The sequence below is a fragment of the Populus euphratica genome, unplaced genomic scaffold (genome assembly GCF_000495115.2).
Source record: "Populus euphratica unplaced genomic scaffold, PopEup_1.0 scaffold42.1, whole genome shotgun sequence".
In the NCBI taxonomy this organism is placed as follows: Eukaryota; Viridiplantae; Streptophyta; class Magnoliopsida; order Malpighiales; family Salicaceae; genus Populus; species Populus euphratica.
The window spans coordinates 644,902-659,623 of NW_011499903.1; the positions used below are offsets into that span (position 1 = coordinate 644,902).

General features: G+C 33.4%; 2 protein-coding genes across 3 annotated transcripts in view; one reads left to right on the top strand and one right to left on the bottom strand.

The window, feature by feature from the left end:
* The window catches only part of LOC105133123 (uncharacterized), a 1,931-nt gene extending 1,271 nt beyond the window's left edge, over window positions 1–660 (bottom strand). Inside the window, exon 1 of the mRNA XM_011036962.1 lies at window positions 2–660. Coding sequence (XP_011035264.1) covers window positions 2–390 — 389 coding nt within the window. The 5' untranslated portion in view covers window positions 391–660. The remainder of the gene's footprint in view (window position 1) is intronic.
* Window positions 661–10,288: 9,628 nt separating this feature from the next.
* LOC105133125 (Major facilitator superfamily protein) lies at window positions 10,289–14,063 on the top strand. Of its 2 annotated transcripts, none has more exons than XM_011036966.1 (14): window positions 10,289–10,627; window positions 10,702–10,784; window positions 11,084–11,162; window positions 11,289–11,348; window positions 11,480–11,546; window positions 11,635–11,759; window positions 11,851–11,952; window positions 12,031–12,408; window positions 12,536–12,583; window positions 12,685–12,747; window positions 12,874–12,954; window positions 13,068–13,166; window positions 13,437–13,574; window positions 13,713–14,063. In XM_011036966.1, the coding sequence occupies exons 1-14, from the start codon at window positions 10,418–10,420 to the stop codon at window positions 13,845–13,847; spliced, it is 1,668 nt and encodes a 555-aa protein (XP_011035268.1). In that variant the 5' UTR covers window positions 10,289–10,417; the 3' UTR covers window positions 13,848–14,063. The 2 variants fall into 2 exon arrangements, with proteins under 2 accessions (XP_011035268.1, XP_011035266.1); XM_011036964.1 differs by having other exon boundaries at window positions 10,291–10,627; window positions 10,696–10,784.
* Window positions 14,064–14,722: the final 659 nt, after the last annotated feature.

Genomic DNA, 14,722 nt, shown 5'->3' on the forward strand with positions numbered 1-14,722 from the left:
AAACAAGGATGATGGCTCGGTGCATCCACCGGCCACTGCTGGATGCTGCCAAACTCTTGCCTCCGAATATGCATCACCAACACCAACTTCCCTCCCTTTGTCAACATCACCCCATATTACAGGAAATGTAAATTCTTCTGCCTCAGATGGCAATGGTGGAGGAGATACAGAGAGTGGTGATAGAAGGGGAATTGGAGTAAGAGGAGGAGAGGTATGGCTAGCAGGCAGAGAATGGTTGGTTGAGGCAGTGATGGAGAGCTGATCAAGTCTCAGAGCTTCCGGGGCTTGCTTCTGTAGCCTCGTGAGTGGCTTCCATGCTTTGGTATCGGTTACGGGTATTGCTTGTGCGTGTGCTGGTCTTCGAAACACGTTGCCATCATACAGCTCCATTCTTGAAGATGCTAGCTGCTATCAGAAGAACGAGCAAACAATATGGTCCTCTACCTGATGCCAACCACAATAATATTGCAACAGATTCTGTTATCTCTGCCCCCGTCCCTCTCTCGCTCTGCCGAGAGTCAACTTTCATAGCAGAGGGGGTTTAATAGGAGCGGTCAATAAAGAAGCACAGAGCAAGGGGGTTCAGTTATGAAGGTGAGAATTAAAAAAGAAGAAGAAGAAAAACAGTGAAGTTTTGGATGGCAGTTACCCCCCTAAACGGTCATGTGAGAACAGCCTAGATTCTTGGACACTATCGAATTCCATTGTTTTTTATATGAATCGCAAATAATATCTTAACAATATAATCAGGTATAAATTAGAGATGATGCTCTGACAGAGAACACTACAGTCTTCTCTCTTGAAGTGTTGAATTTGAATTCAAGGGATAATAAAATTGAGTTCAAGAGTTAGATTTCAATACTGCAAAAAGTTAGGGATCAAATTGATAAGAATTAAGAGTTTAAGAACCAAAACCAACCTTTTCTTTTCCAACTTCATGGGTTTTATAGCATCCATCCAATTGAGGTCTCAAAATGGATATGTTCAAGGAACAAAAATGAACGACTATTTGGTCGAGTTTCAACGCATATTTCATGATTGAAATATCTCAAAGTAGTTTTTTATTTAAATTAACCCCGGGAAAATTCACATTCGATTTATATTGGGATTTAATCTGAATTGAAAAAGATACTGGCTTACCCTAGGTAAACACAATTTTTTTTTAAATAATATTATTTTACTAAAAAAATAAAAAATAACCTTATATTTTGATTCATTTTTCATGTGATAGCCCGTTGATATGAAAATTATATATTCTATTTGATATTATTTTTTAATATATTTTTTAAAATATTGTTAGATTTATTTTCGATACTATCACATAAAATAATATAAAAACATTAAAAAATATTTAAAATAAATAAATTTTTTTTTAGAGCTCAATTAGTGTTTGGAAATATTATAGCAAAATTTACTTTTTAAAATACTTTTTATTTGAAAATAAATATAAATAATATGTTTTATTTTTTAAAATTTAGTTTTAACATTAACACATTAAAATGATCGAAAACATAAAAATAAATTGATTTAAAATAAAAAATTATATTTTTAAAAAGCAGCTTCCTTACAATTTCATATTTACTTAATTTCCGAGGAGTTCCATGAGAGAGTACCTCCTTGCATCTAAGTTGGTTATTGTAAGACCAGCCTAGATTCTTGGACACTATCGAATTCCATTGTTTTTTATATGAATCGCAAATAATATCTTAACAATATAATCAGGTATAAATTAGAGATGATGCTCTGACAGAGAACACTACAGTCTTCTCTCTTGAAGTGTTGAATTTGAATTCAAGGGATAATAAAATTGAGTTCAAGAGTTAGATTTCAATACTGCAAAAAGTTAGGGATCAAATTGATAAGAATTAAGAGTTTAAGAACCAAAACCAACCTTTTCTTTTCAAACTTCATGGGTTTTATAGCATCCATCCAATTGAGGTCTCAAAATGGATATGTTCAAGGAACAAAAATGAACGACTATTTGGTCGAGTTTCAACGCATATTTCATGATTGAAATATCTCAAAGTAGTTTTTTATAATAATATTTTTTATTTAAAAATATATTAAAATAAAAATAATTTAATAAAGAAGAGTACTGGTGATTTGTATATATTAAAATAAAAATAATTTAATAAAAAAGAGTACTGGTGATTAAAATAATATAAAAACATTAAAAAATATTTAAAATAAATAAATTTTTTTTTAGAGCTCAATTAGTGTTTGGAAATATTATAGCAAAATTTACTTTTTAAAATACTTTTTATTTGAAAATAAATATAAATAATATGTTTTATTTTTTAAAATTTAGTTTTAACATTAACACATTAAAATGATCGAAAACATAAAAATAAATTGATTTAAAATAAAAAATTATATTTTTAAAAAGCAGCTTCCTTACAATTTCATATTTACTTAATTTCCGAGGAGTTCCATGAGAGAGTACGTCCTTGCATCTAAGTTGGTTATTGTAAGAACAGCCTAGATTCTTGGACACTATCGATTTCCATCGAACTCCATTGTTTTTTATATGAATCGCAAATAATATCTTAACAATATAATCAGGTATAAATTAGAGATGATGCTCTGACAGAGAACACTACAGTCTTCTCTCTTGAAGTGTTGAATTTGAATTCAAGGGATAATAAAATTGAGTTCAAGAGTTAGATTTCAATACTGCAAAAAGTTAGGGATCAAATTGATAAGAATTAAGAGTTTAAGAACCAAAACCAACCTTTTCTTTTCAAACTTCATGGGTTTTATAGCATCCATCCAATTGAGGTCTCAAAATGGATATGTTCAAGGAACAAAAATGAACGACTATTTGGTCGAGTTTCAACGCATATTTCATGATTGAAATATCTCAAAGTAGTTTTTTATAATAATATTTTTTATTTAAAAATATATTAAAATAAAAATAATTTAATAAAAAAGAGTACTGGTGATTTTTTTATATAAACCATGCTGGAATGAAGAAAAAATATTTTTTTATGAGGGGTTTAGCTCTATATCAAATAATTTTTATTTTTGTATTTCAGAAGTGCTTTTACACAAATTTAATTTTTTTTATTAATTTTAAATTAATATATTTTTAATTTTTTCAAATAATTTTGATACGATGATGTCAAAAATAATTTTTAAAAAATAAAAAAATATTATTAACATATATTTTAGTATGAAAAATTATTTAAAAAATAACATAACCACACTACCAAATACATATTTTTTTATTAACTTTAAAGTAATAATTAAGCAAGGATTCTCAAACGAAAAAAAGATAGTGTGTGCATGGCAAGGCCGATTCCTAGTAATTATATATTATATATTCAAATCCCAACAACCACAATACAAAAAAATATTACAAGAGATCATAACAGTACAGGGAGATATATAATACATATGATTTAAAACAACATGCATGCATGCATATAGAACACAAAACTTATATTATTGATTATATATTTTAATGGATGCTAATTAAAACCATCCATATTTATTTAGTAATTTGACCACCCTTGCCGGAGATTCGGTCACGATCAAACGCAAACCCCCCAGAAAATACTAAGAGGGATGCAAGTGCACCCACTAGAACAACCAGTAAAGATGCTGCATGTACCTGAACAGCTCAGCTTATCTCCAGAATTCATGGCTTTGATAATCTTACTGGCATCGAAAGTGGATATTGGGTGTTGAATTCTGGCGAGAGTGAAGGCCGGTGCACCGGCGGCTAAAAGCACCATAGCCACCATCAACGCCAAACTCCACTTTTTAGCACTGATCTCCATTAAATCACTACGTACCTTTTAGTCTAACGTGTGATAAATTAATACTTCGATGTGTTCCATGCATGGGTTAGCACTCCATTTTATAGCCACGAGACTATACATAAACGTGATATTATAATAATGCAAGCTCGATCCCTACAAATTAATTTATTAATGTAATTAGGGTGATTTAATATTGTTTAATTTGTTGATTAATCAATAGAAAAGTAGATTATTGTTTTCCAGCCTTTTCAATCGCTTTTCACGTATTTGCTGCAATTTACCAACGCCTAACCGCCACTTTATAAAAATATCAAACTTGCGCAACAAGTAAATATATGTTTACAGGGGTAGCTATTGGCTAGGATGGGGACATGGCAACCTCCGCAATACAATATTGCAGTACTCTCTTCTTCTTCTGTCTTTTCTTTTAATTTTTTTTATTTTTCGATATTTTTTAATGATTTTCATATATTAATACAAATATAAAAAGAATTCTGATGAAAAAGTATCGTTAGCATTAAGATTGTCATCCAATACGCTTATTTTATTGAATTTTCTTTTACTGTTAACATTTTTGTCAAGGAGGAGATATCGCATGTTTTTATTATGTAAATAGTGAAATTATAGATTGCGAAGAAAACTTGTCCCCCGGCCTTCTCCTTTCCATTATTTAGAATATTAGGCCCTCCCTCCTCAATTATATATATTCATTAAAGGAATGAGGTTTAATTATTTTAAAAAAAATTCACAAAGTAACGAAGCGCTACTCCAAAAAAAAATTATTTTAAAAAAAATTCACAAAGTAATTAACGCACAACGAAGCGCTACTCCAAAAAGACCCCCCTCAAATTTTAATATTAATTTAAAAATAATGGATTTTTATACAAGGTTAAAAGATACTTTAAAAATAAACACTACATAATGCTAAAAAAAAAAATAGAGTTGAAATAACATAATATAAGAAATGCGGTCATATGTGACACCTTTATGTTATTTGAATACACTAAAAAAATGAGAAGTGAAATGAGAGGAAATGGAAATAAACACTACATAATGCTAAAAAAAATAAATAGAGTTGAAATAACATAATAGAAGAAATGCGGCCATATGTGACACCTTTATGTTATTTGAACACACTAAGAAAATGAGAAGTGAAATGAGAGGAAATAGATTAACTATTAAATTGTAAAAATTTAAAATAGCTTTTCCATCTATTAATCTTAATCCTTTCAAATTTAGAATTTCAGGTGTTAATTGACAATAAAAAATTGCTTAGGTGTGTATTTTTCAATTAACATTCACAATATTTAAATACAAGATTTTAAATAACATTGATCACCTACAATATAGTGCAATAGTTAAGCATTTGATTCCTAGACGTAAGGGATAATAAGTTTGAATGTTTATATAATAAAAACAGTAGCTGTTACAAGATGTGATGATAAGCCTTTAATATGCCATCTCAAGATGGAGTTCTAGAAAGAAGTCCAATCTTGGATTTGAAATCAAGAAAATGAGCATATGAAAGAGGTTTGGTGAGTGCATCAGCTAGTTGGTCTGCTGAAGTTACATGGGCGACATGAAGTACATTATTTTGCACTTGATCCTGAATGAAGTGAAAATCAATTGCAATATTTTCATCCTAGAGTGAAACACTGGATTGGAGTAGAGCTGAGTGGCACCAACATTATCACAGAATATAACTGGACAATAGGGGAGTTGTATGCCAAGATCAGATAGAAGGTAGTAGAGCTAGTTGAGTTCTGTTACTACATTGGCCACTGAATTGTATTAAGCTTTTATGAATGATCGAACAATAATTTCTGCTTCTTAGAGCTCTAGGAGACAAGATTACGATCAAGGTAAATGACATAGGCACTAGTAGAAGAGTAATCATCCTTGTCTCCTACCCAGTCCGAATTGGAAAATGCTTGGAGATCCTGTTGAAAGCCATGATGAGTATGATCCGAGAAGGGAAATTCTTGAAGATCCTGTTGAAAGCCATGATTAGTATGATCCAAAAAAGCATGAAGTTGCATTAGTGACTAACAATGTATTTGTAGGCCTTCATTGACAGTTCCATAGAGATACCATAATAGATGTTTAACAAAGGTTTAGTGTTCAATTGTCAGTGCGTGCATAAATTGAGATAGCTTGTTAACAGCAAAGGCAAGGTTAGACCTTGTAGTCTGGAGATATTGGAGGTTACCAACAATGGCACGGTACTTTGTAGGATCAGTGAGGGCAGTACTCGATTTTAACAATAGAGGTGGGTTTGTTGAAATTGGAGTGAGCACAGGTTTTAATTCAGTCATCTTAGTTCGAGCCAATATATCTAAGATGCATTGCCTTTGAAAGAATAGGACACCATACTAATTAGGTACTATTTTCACACCTAAGAAATATGTTACTTGAAATATATTACTTAACCAAGATCTTTAATTGAAAATCAATGAGAAAGAGAAGCAACACAAGAGTCAATCGACTTAATATTATCATCAGTGATGATTAGATCATCCATATATATAAAGAGATAAATAATATGACCGGCAGTAGTGAGAACAAGAAGAGAAGTGTCAGCATGAGAATTTTTGAAGCTTGACTAAAGAAAAAAAATGCAAAGTTCATGATACCAAGCCTAAGGTGTTTGTTTAAGGCCATAAATTCCTTTTGAAGCTTGGAAATATAGGTTGGATGATCTTGATCAACAAAGCCAGGTGGTTGTTGCATGAACATTGTTTCAAAAAGATGTCTTTGAAGAAATGTATTGTTCACGTCAAGTTGTCATAGCCCTGAGATATAGCAAGGCTAAGAACAACATGCACTATAGTTGGTTTGATAACTAGAATAAAAATGTCTAGATAATCAATGCTTGGGCATTGGTAAAAACCCTTTGCTACTAAACATGCATTGAACCTGTCAATAGAGCCATTAGAATGATGTTTAATATGAAAAATCCATTTACATCCCATTATATTTTGGTTGGAGGTAGGTGGTACAATGTCCTACATTCCATTTCGAACCAAAACATCATATTCAACATACATTACCTGACACCATTTAGGATAAGTAAGTGCTTTAGTCACTAAGGTTGGTTCGAGGTTATTAAGCTTTATGAGTTAAAGTATTCAGATTTAGTTTTTGGTTGGGCTTATGTATTTGGTTCTTTGATCGTGTGGTCATAAAGTGAGTGGGAATTAGGACACGTTCATAGGGTGCAAGTTGTTTTGTGTATGTGTTAGTGATAAATGGGGTAGTAGTTGGTGTTGAGGACAAGCGGGAGGTGTCTGTTAGAGTGTTTGGTGTGACAAATGATATTGTAGCTGTACATGGAAGGTGTTGACCAATAACACCTTTAGATGGTGGTGTGAGTGGCAGCTGGGGATTAGGGAACACAACCTGAAAAGGTGAAAGTATCCAGGTGTTGATGGAGCTGGTTGGAAAAGGTGGGAACGTACTGGACATAGAGGCATATGAAAATTAAGACTTAATGAATTTGACATGCCTATATACATAGATTTTATAGTTTTATGAATCTAGACAATAGTAGGCACTTTGAGTAAAAGAGTAGCCAAGAAAAACACAAGGTTTACACTGTGACTTTAGTTAATAAGAGGTGTAAATTCTGAGCCAAGAATAGCAGAGGCAACCAATTTTTTTTAATTTAGTGTAATTTGGTGGAGTTTGAAATATTTTTTTGAAAAAGAGAGAAGAGATTTAATACGAGTATAGGTAGTCGATTTATGAGATATACGACTATAGAAAAGGCGCAAAGCTAGTAAGAAAGGGGTAAGGTAGCGTGAGAGAGTAAAACAAGTCCAATTTCAATGATATAAAGATGCCTTCTTTCAGAGCATCCGTTGTGTTCAGGTGTGTAGGGGTGGAGTGGTTAGATGTTAAATACTAGAGGATGAAAGGAAATTAACAAGGGCAATGTACTTTTCACCATTGTCAGAATAAAGAATTTTAATGGATGAATTGAAGTGATTTTCTAAAGACTTCATTGAATTTGGATTTTTGTTTAAGTGGATACAACTAGATGTATTTAGTGAAATGATTAATGAAAATAACATGGTATTTAAAGCCATTAGTTGATAAAATTAAAGAGGTCCAAACATCCATAAATATGATGTTAAGGAGTTATGTGGAGACAATTGTAAAGTTGGAAAAAAGATAATTTATGGCTTTATTGTAGAGATAATCATTACAAGTAAAATTATGAGACAATGAAGAAGATGATACAAAATTATTATTGGAAACAACATGTTTAAGAATTGAAAAGACAAGGTGTCCTAGTCCATGATGCCAGTCAAATGAGGTGGTTTTTATTATGGAAAAAACAATCGATGGAGAGGAAGTTGGCCACTCATAAACACCATCTTTAGTGCATCCTCTTAGCAGCATTGTCCTTGTGTGAAGGCCCTTTACAAGAAAAGAATTTGGTTAGAATTCTATGGAAACTTTGTTAGAGCGATAAAACTGAGATATATAAATTAGATTCTTTTGCATAGATATAAAGAACATTGTCTAATGTAAATATATTAGGAGGAGTATGTAGAGAGGTGAAACCGACGTGAATGATAGGAAGAATCACCATCTCCGATCATGATATCATCATGGCCTATGTATGATGTATGCAATAAGAGGTTATTGAGATTAGAAGTGACATGGTAAGATGCATAGTTGTCCAGAAGTCATGATTGATTCAAGAAAAGATTGGTGGTAAGATGAACTTGTGGTTGCCATAGAGTGGTGTTGGATGTGGAAGATGTTTGGACTGGGACTAAATGAAAAAAAAAGAGGCATCGCTTGGCTGTGTGGCCTTGAAGACTAGATTTAACAGCGACCAAGATATGGCTTGGGAGGAGGTCGAAGGCATTGTGGAATGGAGGAACCCTGTGTTGATAGTAGTAGATGGGTGGTAGGCAGAAAAATATGGTGTACACCAGTTGGTGTTGGCATTGTGTTAAGGATTGAAGGGGTGCTAATTTTTGTTGTCTTTAGATGTGGAATTGGTAGTGGCTGGAAATTAGTGTTGCTCAGATATGTTTGTTTGAAGAAAAACTTTAAAGTTTAGAAGTTTTTCATAGAGTTCTTCAAAGGTAATGGAGTTATCCCGTGCTTATGCAATATGAACTAATTCTTTGTAGTCATCATTGAGGCTATCAAGAATTTTATATGTGATTTCTTCTTCATCTAATGGTGCGCCAAGAAGAGCTAGTTCATCTACTCTGATTTTGATTATTTGTATGAACTTAATGATGGTAAATGATCATTTGATTGTATTTTTGAGTTGAGTTGTGATATATTTAATCTGTCCACGAGAGGGTTTGGCATAGGTATTGGTGAAGATGATCCAGGCTTGTTTGAAGGTATTGATTTGATCTATGAATGGAATGATGGTTGGTGAAAGGGAGCCAATGAGTGCATTGAGGATCAACTAATTTGACAGGTTCAAAGGAATTAATTGGAGTTTCGTCTGGTTATATTAGATTGTGTAATAATGGTTGAGGGACACGGGTTAGAACCATCAACATAGCCAAGAAGGTTGTAACCAATAAAGAGAGTTTGGAATTGGAGTTTCAGAAAAGATAATTGGTAAATGTTAATTTGAGAGAAGTTTGTGCAACAACATTAATACTGATAAGTGTTTAGTATGGTTCACTAGTATTAACAATAGATGGACTATTGGATTTGATGGTCATGAGATGAAGACCAATAAAGATACATTGAGAAGAGAGAAAAAAGAAGAAGGAATGGATCAATTACTACTCTGATATCACAATAACTAAAAATGCTTAGATGTGTATTTTTCTATTAGCATTCACATTATTTAAATACAAGAGTTTAGATAAAATTAAGCTCTTACAATATAGTGCAGTAGTTGAGTATCTAATTCTTACACATAAAAAATAACAAGTTTAAATATTTATATAATAAACAATGGTCATTACATGATATATGATATATTGATAAACCTCATATATATATATATATATATATATATACATTTATTATTTGAAAGAGTTTAGCTTTAAGTGTCATTTATGGTAATAAAAATACAAATGATAATTAAGAATAGAATTAGAGGGTTGGCAAATGACAAAGAAAATTTTTATTTATTAAAATGCTTTTATTAATATTTTTGAGCTTTAGATATTATCTGTTATTTATTATTATTTATTAATCAATAAAAAACAAAATAGTTAATATATATATATATGTGTGTGTATAGTATTAAAAAAATTAAATATTTTAAAAATATATTTATATAATATAAATATATATTTCAGATTGAGATTGATATAATTTATATCCAACTTATTATTTATCAAGTTCAAAAAATACCAACTTATTTGAGTTGGGTCAATAAACATTTAGTTCGAATTAAATTGCCTTCCTAGCGAGTCAGGCAGAAGATCATGAATATCATGAACGACATGTCGCCCCAGCACTAAAGTTTTACTACTGTTGTTGATATTTGTTTATGAAGATAACGGTTTTTACTTAAACCCGTATCCACATGCGTTCATTTTTTTTTTCTCAATCTAAAAATATCATACTCTAACTCCGGTGATGTTCCGCAGTCGTAATAATATAAAAAAGCGGGAAATTAACGCCTAACAACTGTCTGACATTGTCAGTCAGTGATCATGGCTTACAGCGCAATAACCTCACCACCTCCCTTACGATTTCACTCTCCCTTTCACCACCAACCACCCAAACCACACTCTATCGTCTTCTGCTCCTTTGGTAACCAGAAGAACCCAACATCAAAAACTACATGTTTTTTCAAACCCAACAAGAATATTCCCATTTTTTCACACCGGCCTTTGCTCTCTGCTCCGAAACTGAGATTCAATGTAAGAATCATAAACGACCTCCCTTTTGCTTTCTTTGGGTTTGGATTTTGAAGCAATTGTTTGTGTAGGTTCAGTATTCTGCTGGAGAGGAAGCAGAGCCGCTTGTAACTGACACCACAAATCAGGAAGACTTTTCTTGGTCTTCTGTCATTTTGCCGTGAGTTATTGTAGTTGTTTCTTTCTTGAGACTGTTAGTTTCACTTTTTTTGCTGATTTGATTTTTGGCTTGATCTAAATTTTGTTGGATAAGGGCTGGATTATCTTATCTATTGTGGGATTTTTGTGGCTTTGTTTTATTAAGGAATATTGCTAATATTAGTAAGATAGATGTTAAGTGATGGCGCAATGAAAAGTCTTTTACTTTGGATTTGATTTTGTTTTTGTTACTGAATTTGGATTGGACTCGATCATTTGTTCCACAACTCTGTTGAAGTAATTTGGTTCACTAAATTTCAGATTTTTCTTCCCAGCACTGGGAGGATTGCTATTTGGGTATGACATTGGGGCCACTTCTGGGGCTACCCTATCCTTGCAGGTGCTTCGCTTAGTGGTCCCTTCTCATAGTTTTACCCAACAATTACATTTTATTTTATAGCATAAATTTGGATGACAAGTAACATTGTAATCCATGATTGTATCCATTTTTTTTTCAATTTGTCAGTCAGCTGAGCTTAGCGGGATATCATGGTTCAACCTTTCTGCTGTTCAGCTTGGTCTTGTGGTATAGATTTTATCTCTTCTACCTTTTTTCCCCCTTAAGAACGATGTTTTGTGCATCTTAATATTACTTCGTACTCGCTAGTTGTGGGAATGTGTTGGGTCTCTCATTATAGTGGTTGGCATTGGATGTAGGTTAGTGGTTCTCTTTATGGAGCTCTTCTTGGTTCCCTCCTTGTCTATCCAATTGCAGATTTTCTGGGTACATCTCTTTGCTATAGACTTTACCTTGAATTTCAATGCATCTTGATGGATGTTGTTTACCTAATTGTTTGGATTCATGCTTAAAGGAAGGAGGCGGGAACTAATCGCAGCAGCATTGTTATATGTGTTTGGTGGTCTGGTCACTGGCTATGCACCAGGTCTCAATGTTCTTTTATTCGGACGTCTTCTTTATGGTCTTGGTATTGGCTTGGTCAGATTCTCACAGACAACCTTGTTGTTGAAGATTTAACTGATACTGCAATGTCCTTATCTATCAAATCACTTTATTTTATTGTTTGCAGGCCATGCATGGCGCTCCTCTCTATATTGCAGAAACTTGCCCATCACAGATTCGTGGAACTCTCATATCTCTGAAGGAACTCTTCATAGTTCTAGGAATTCTGGTAATTTGAGAATTTACACTGTTGTCATCTTATTCACCATCACTTAAGAGGATAACAAATTTGATATCATTTCTACAGATGGGCTTTTTAGTTGGAAGCATCCAAATTAATGCAGTTGGGGGCTGGCGTTACATGTATGGATTTGGTGTCCCAATTTCTTTGCTTATGGGATTAGGCATGTGGAGTCTCCCACCATCTCCAAGATGGTTGCTCCTCAGAGCAGTTCAAGGTAAAGGATCTTTCCAGGAATATAAAGAGAAGGCCATTTCTTCCTTGAGCAAACTTAGGGGCCGGCCTCCTGGTGACAAAGTGTCTGAGAAACAAATAGAGGAAGCTCTGGTCTCACTGAAGTCTGCATATAAAGAAGATGAAACTGAGGGGAGTTTCTGGGAGGTACTTCAAGGACCGAGTTTGAAAGCATTCGTTATTGGTGGGGGTTTGGTGCTTTTCCAACAGGTGCTTGTTCCTCTCTGCTGTTTATGATATAATTTAATTTTTTTTTTAATCTCTATTCTTGTGGTTGAAATAAGAGAATGTCAACAATATCATTTTTATGAGCTGACTTTTGTTGTGATCATGGTAGATAACAGGGCAACCAAGTGTTCTATATTACGCAGGTCCAATACTTCAGGTAATTAATAATAAAAATTAAACCTTTCTGTTTGTGAAATGGAAGATACCCTTCATGCCATTTTCCGATCATGTGATATGTTTGATCAATTGTTTCCAAAGAGTGCTGGATTCTCTGCAGCTGCTGATGCCACGAGAGTCTCTGTTGTAATTGGTCTGTTCAAGGTACTGCATAAGATCTTATCATGAAGCCTCTAAAATTATGACTCGTATTTGTTTTTTGTGCCAACTGCCATCCACTCTCCTACTTCTGATGCCAATTCCTATTTGTTGCTGACTGGTCTGCTACAGTTGGCGATGACATGGATAGCTGTCCTAAAAGTCGATGACCTCGGAAGAAGACCATTGCTAATTGGAGGTGTCAGTGGGATTGTATGGATGCTATTACTCTCTAGAACATTATTATCTCTCTCTCTCTCTCTCTGTTATTTTTTTTTTGGAAGTTTATGAATGCGTATTCTGCTTTCCATATGTTTGTGTTACAGGCTCTTTCTTTGTTTTTGCTTTCTGCTTATTACAAATTTCTTGGAGGTTTCCCACTTGTTGCTGTTGCAGCTCTGCTTCTATATGTCGGTTGCTACCAGGCAAGTCTATTTTCCTTTGGCTGTGGTCACACAAGTCTATTTTTCCTGTAACTATCAGATGGAATACTGGCATAGTATCATATTTGGTTTGCAAAAGCTAATAGAATATAGAATAAGATGCTGTAGCCATTATCCTACAGTTTCTTTCAAAAGAAGGAAAAGAAGAGAAACAAGAAATTAAAACATAACCACCTCAGCCCCCATAAGATGCTCTTTGTCCATAAGAAAAAGGTAAGGTTGGTTCTGATAATTTTGTTCTCAAAATCTCAGATATCATTTGGGCCTATTAGTTGGCTGATGGTTTCAGAGATTTTCCCACTTCGCACCAGAGGAAGGGGAATCAGTCTTGCAGTTCTGACTAACTTCGGCTCCAATGCCATTGTAACCTTTGCATTCTCACCATTGAAGGTAGGGGCTCTGAATTTGATCTCTGTTACTCCTTTTCCTTTCACATCTGTTATTTTTTCCTTCGACCTAGTTGCTCATGATTGGCATTTTTCTCTACTGGGAGTTGAATCATTACATCAATATCTGTCCTTTCTGTAGGAGCTGCTTGGAGTTGAGAACCTTTTTCTCCTTTTCGGGGCTATAGCTTTGTTGTCTCTCTTGTTTGTAGTGGTCATCGTCCCAGAGACTAAAGGTTTGAGTTTGGAAGAAATTGAATCCAAAATCTTGAAGTAAAACTCGAAACTGTCAGAACTCATAAGCTTCCAGTGCGCAAATTGTTATGGTTAGTCTGTTATTGTGGTATTGGAAGCTCATCCTTTTCCAACTTCTACATGGAATGGCTTGCATATCTATATATGCTGTATGCAATATTAGATAATTTGAGAAAACTGTTAGTTCCTAAAACTTGATTACGGTTTGTCATTAAGAACAATATATCATTGCTCTCTCTATGATTTTTCTTTACCTTCCCAATATAAAATGAAGTTAAAAAGGGTAAATACCCCCTCCATATCAGACATCAGCAAAATCAAAAGGTTGCAAGCTGCAAAAAGAAAACAATAATCAATGGCTTTCCTGTTAGGAGATATTTCAGCTGATCGTCTTTCTTAAAATGCCCCTGGATGCATTTAACTCCACGAGGCAACATAGACATGCAACCAGAATCCAGCGCCTTCCCGCTGTACCCAATATTGTGGTGACTGGACATGACATTGAAGAATCTATATTTGCATCGAACAAGTCTTGATGTACATGAACTAGCTTAGATGTATATGTTTGATGGGGACATCGACGAAACATTGTTTGTGCGTTTATATGATCATATGATCTTAGATAATAAAAGATAGCATGAATCATTGAAAGTTTAGGTTTTATCTTATGTTTTGGTTTAATGTATTTGAATTTTTAATTAATGTTTATTAGTTAAATTTTATTTATTGAATTGAATTTAATTATGATTGAGTGTATTATTTAGTGGGCTATAAGATTAATTGTTTGTTCTAGTTAGAATTTTGATATTTATATCTTACTTTTCTAAATATTATAAAGTTATTTGCAAAATTATATACCTTTTCAACCCTTATTCTTTCTCTTCTTCAACCTTTTCT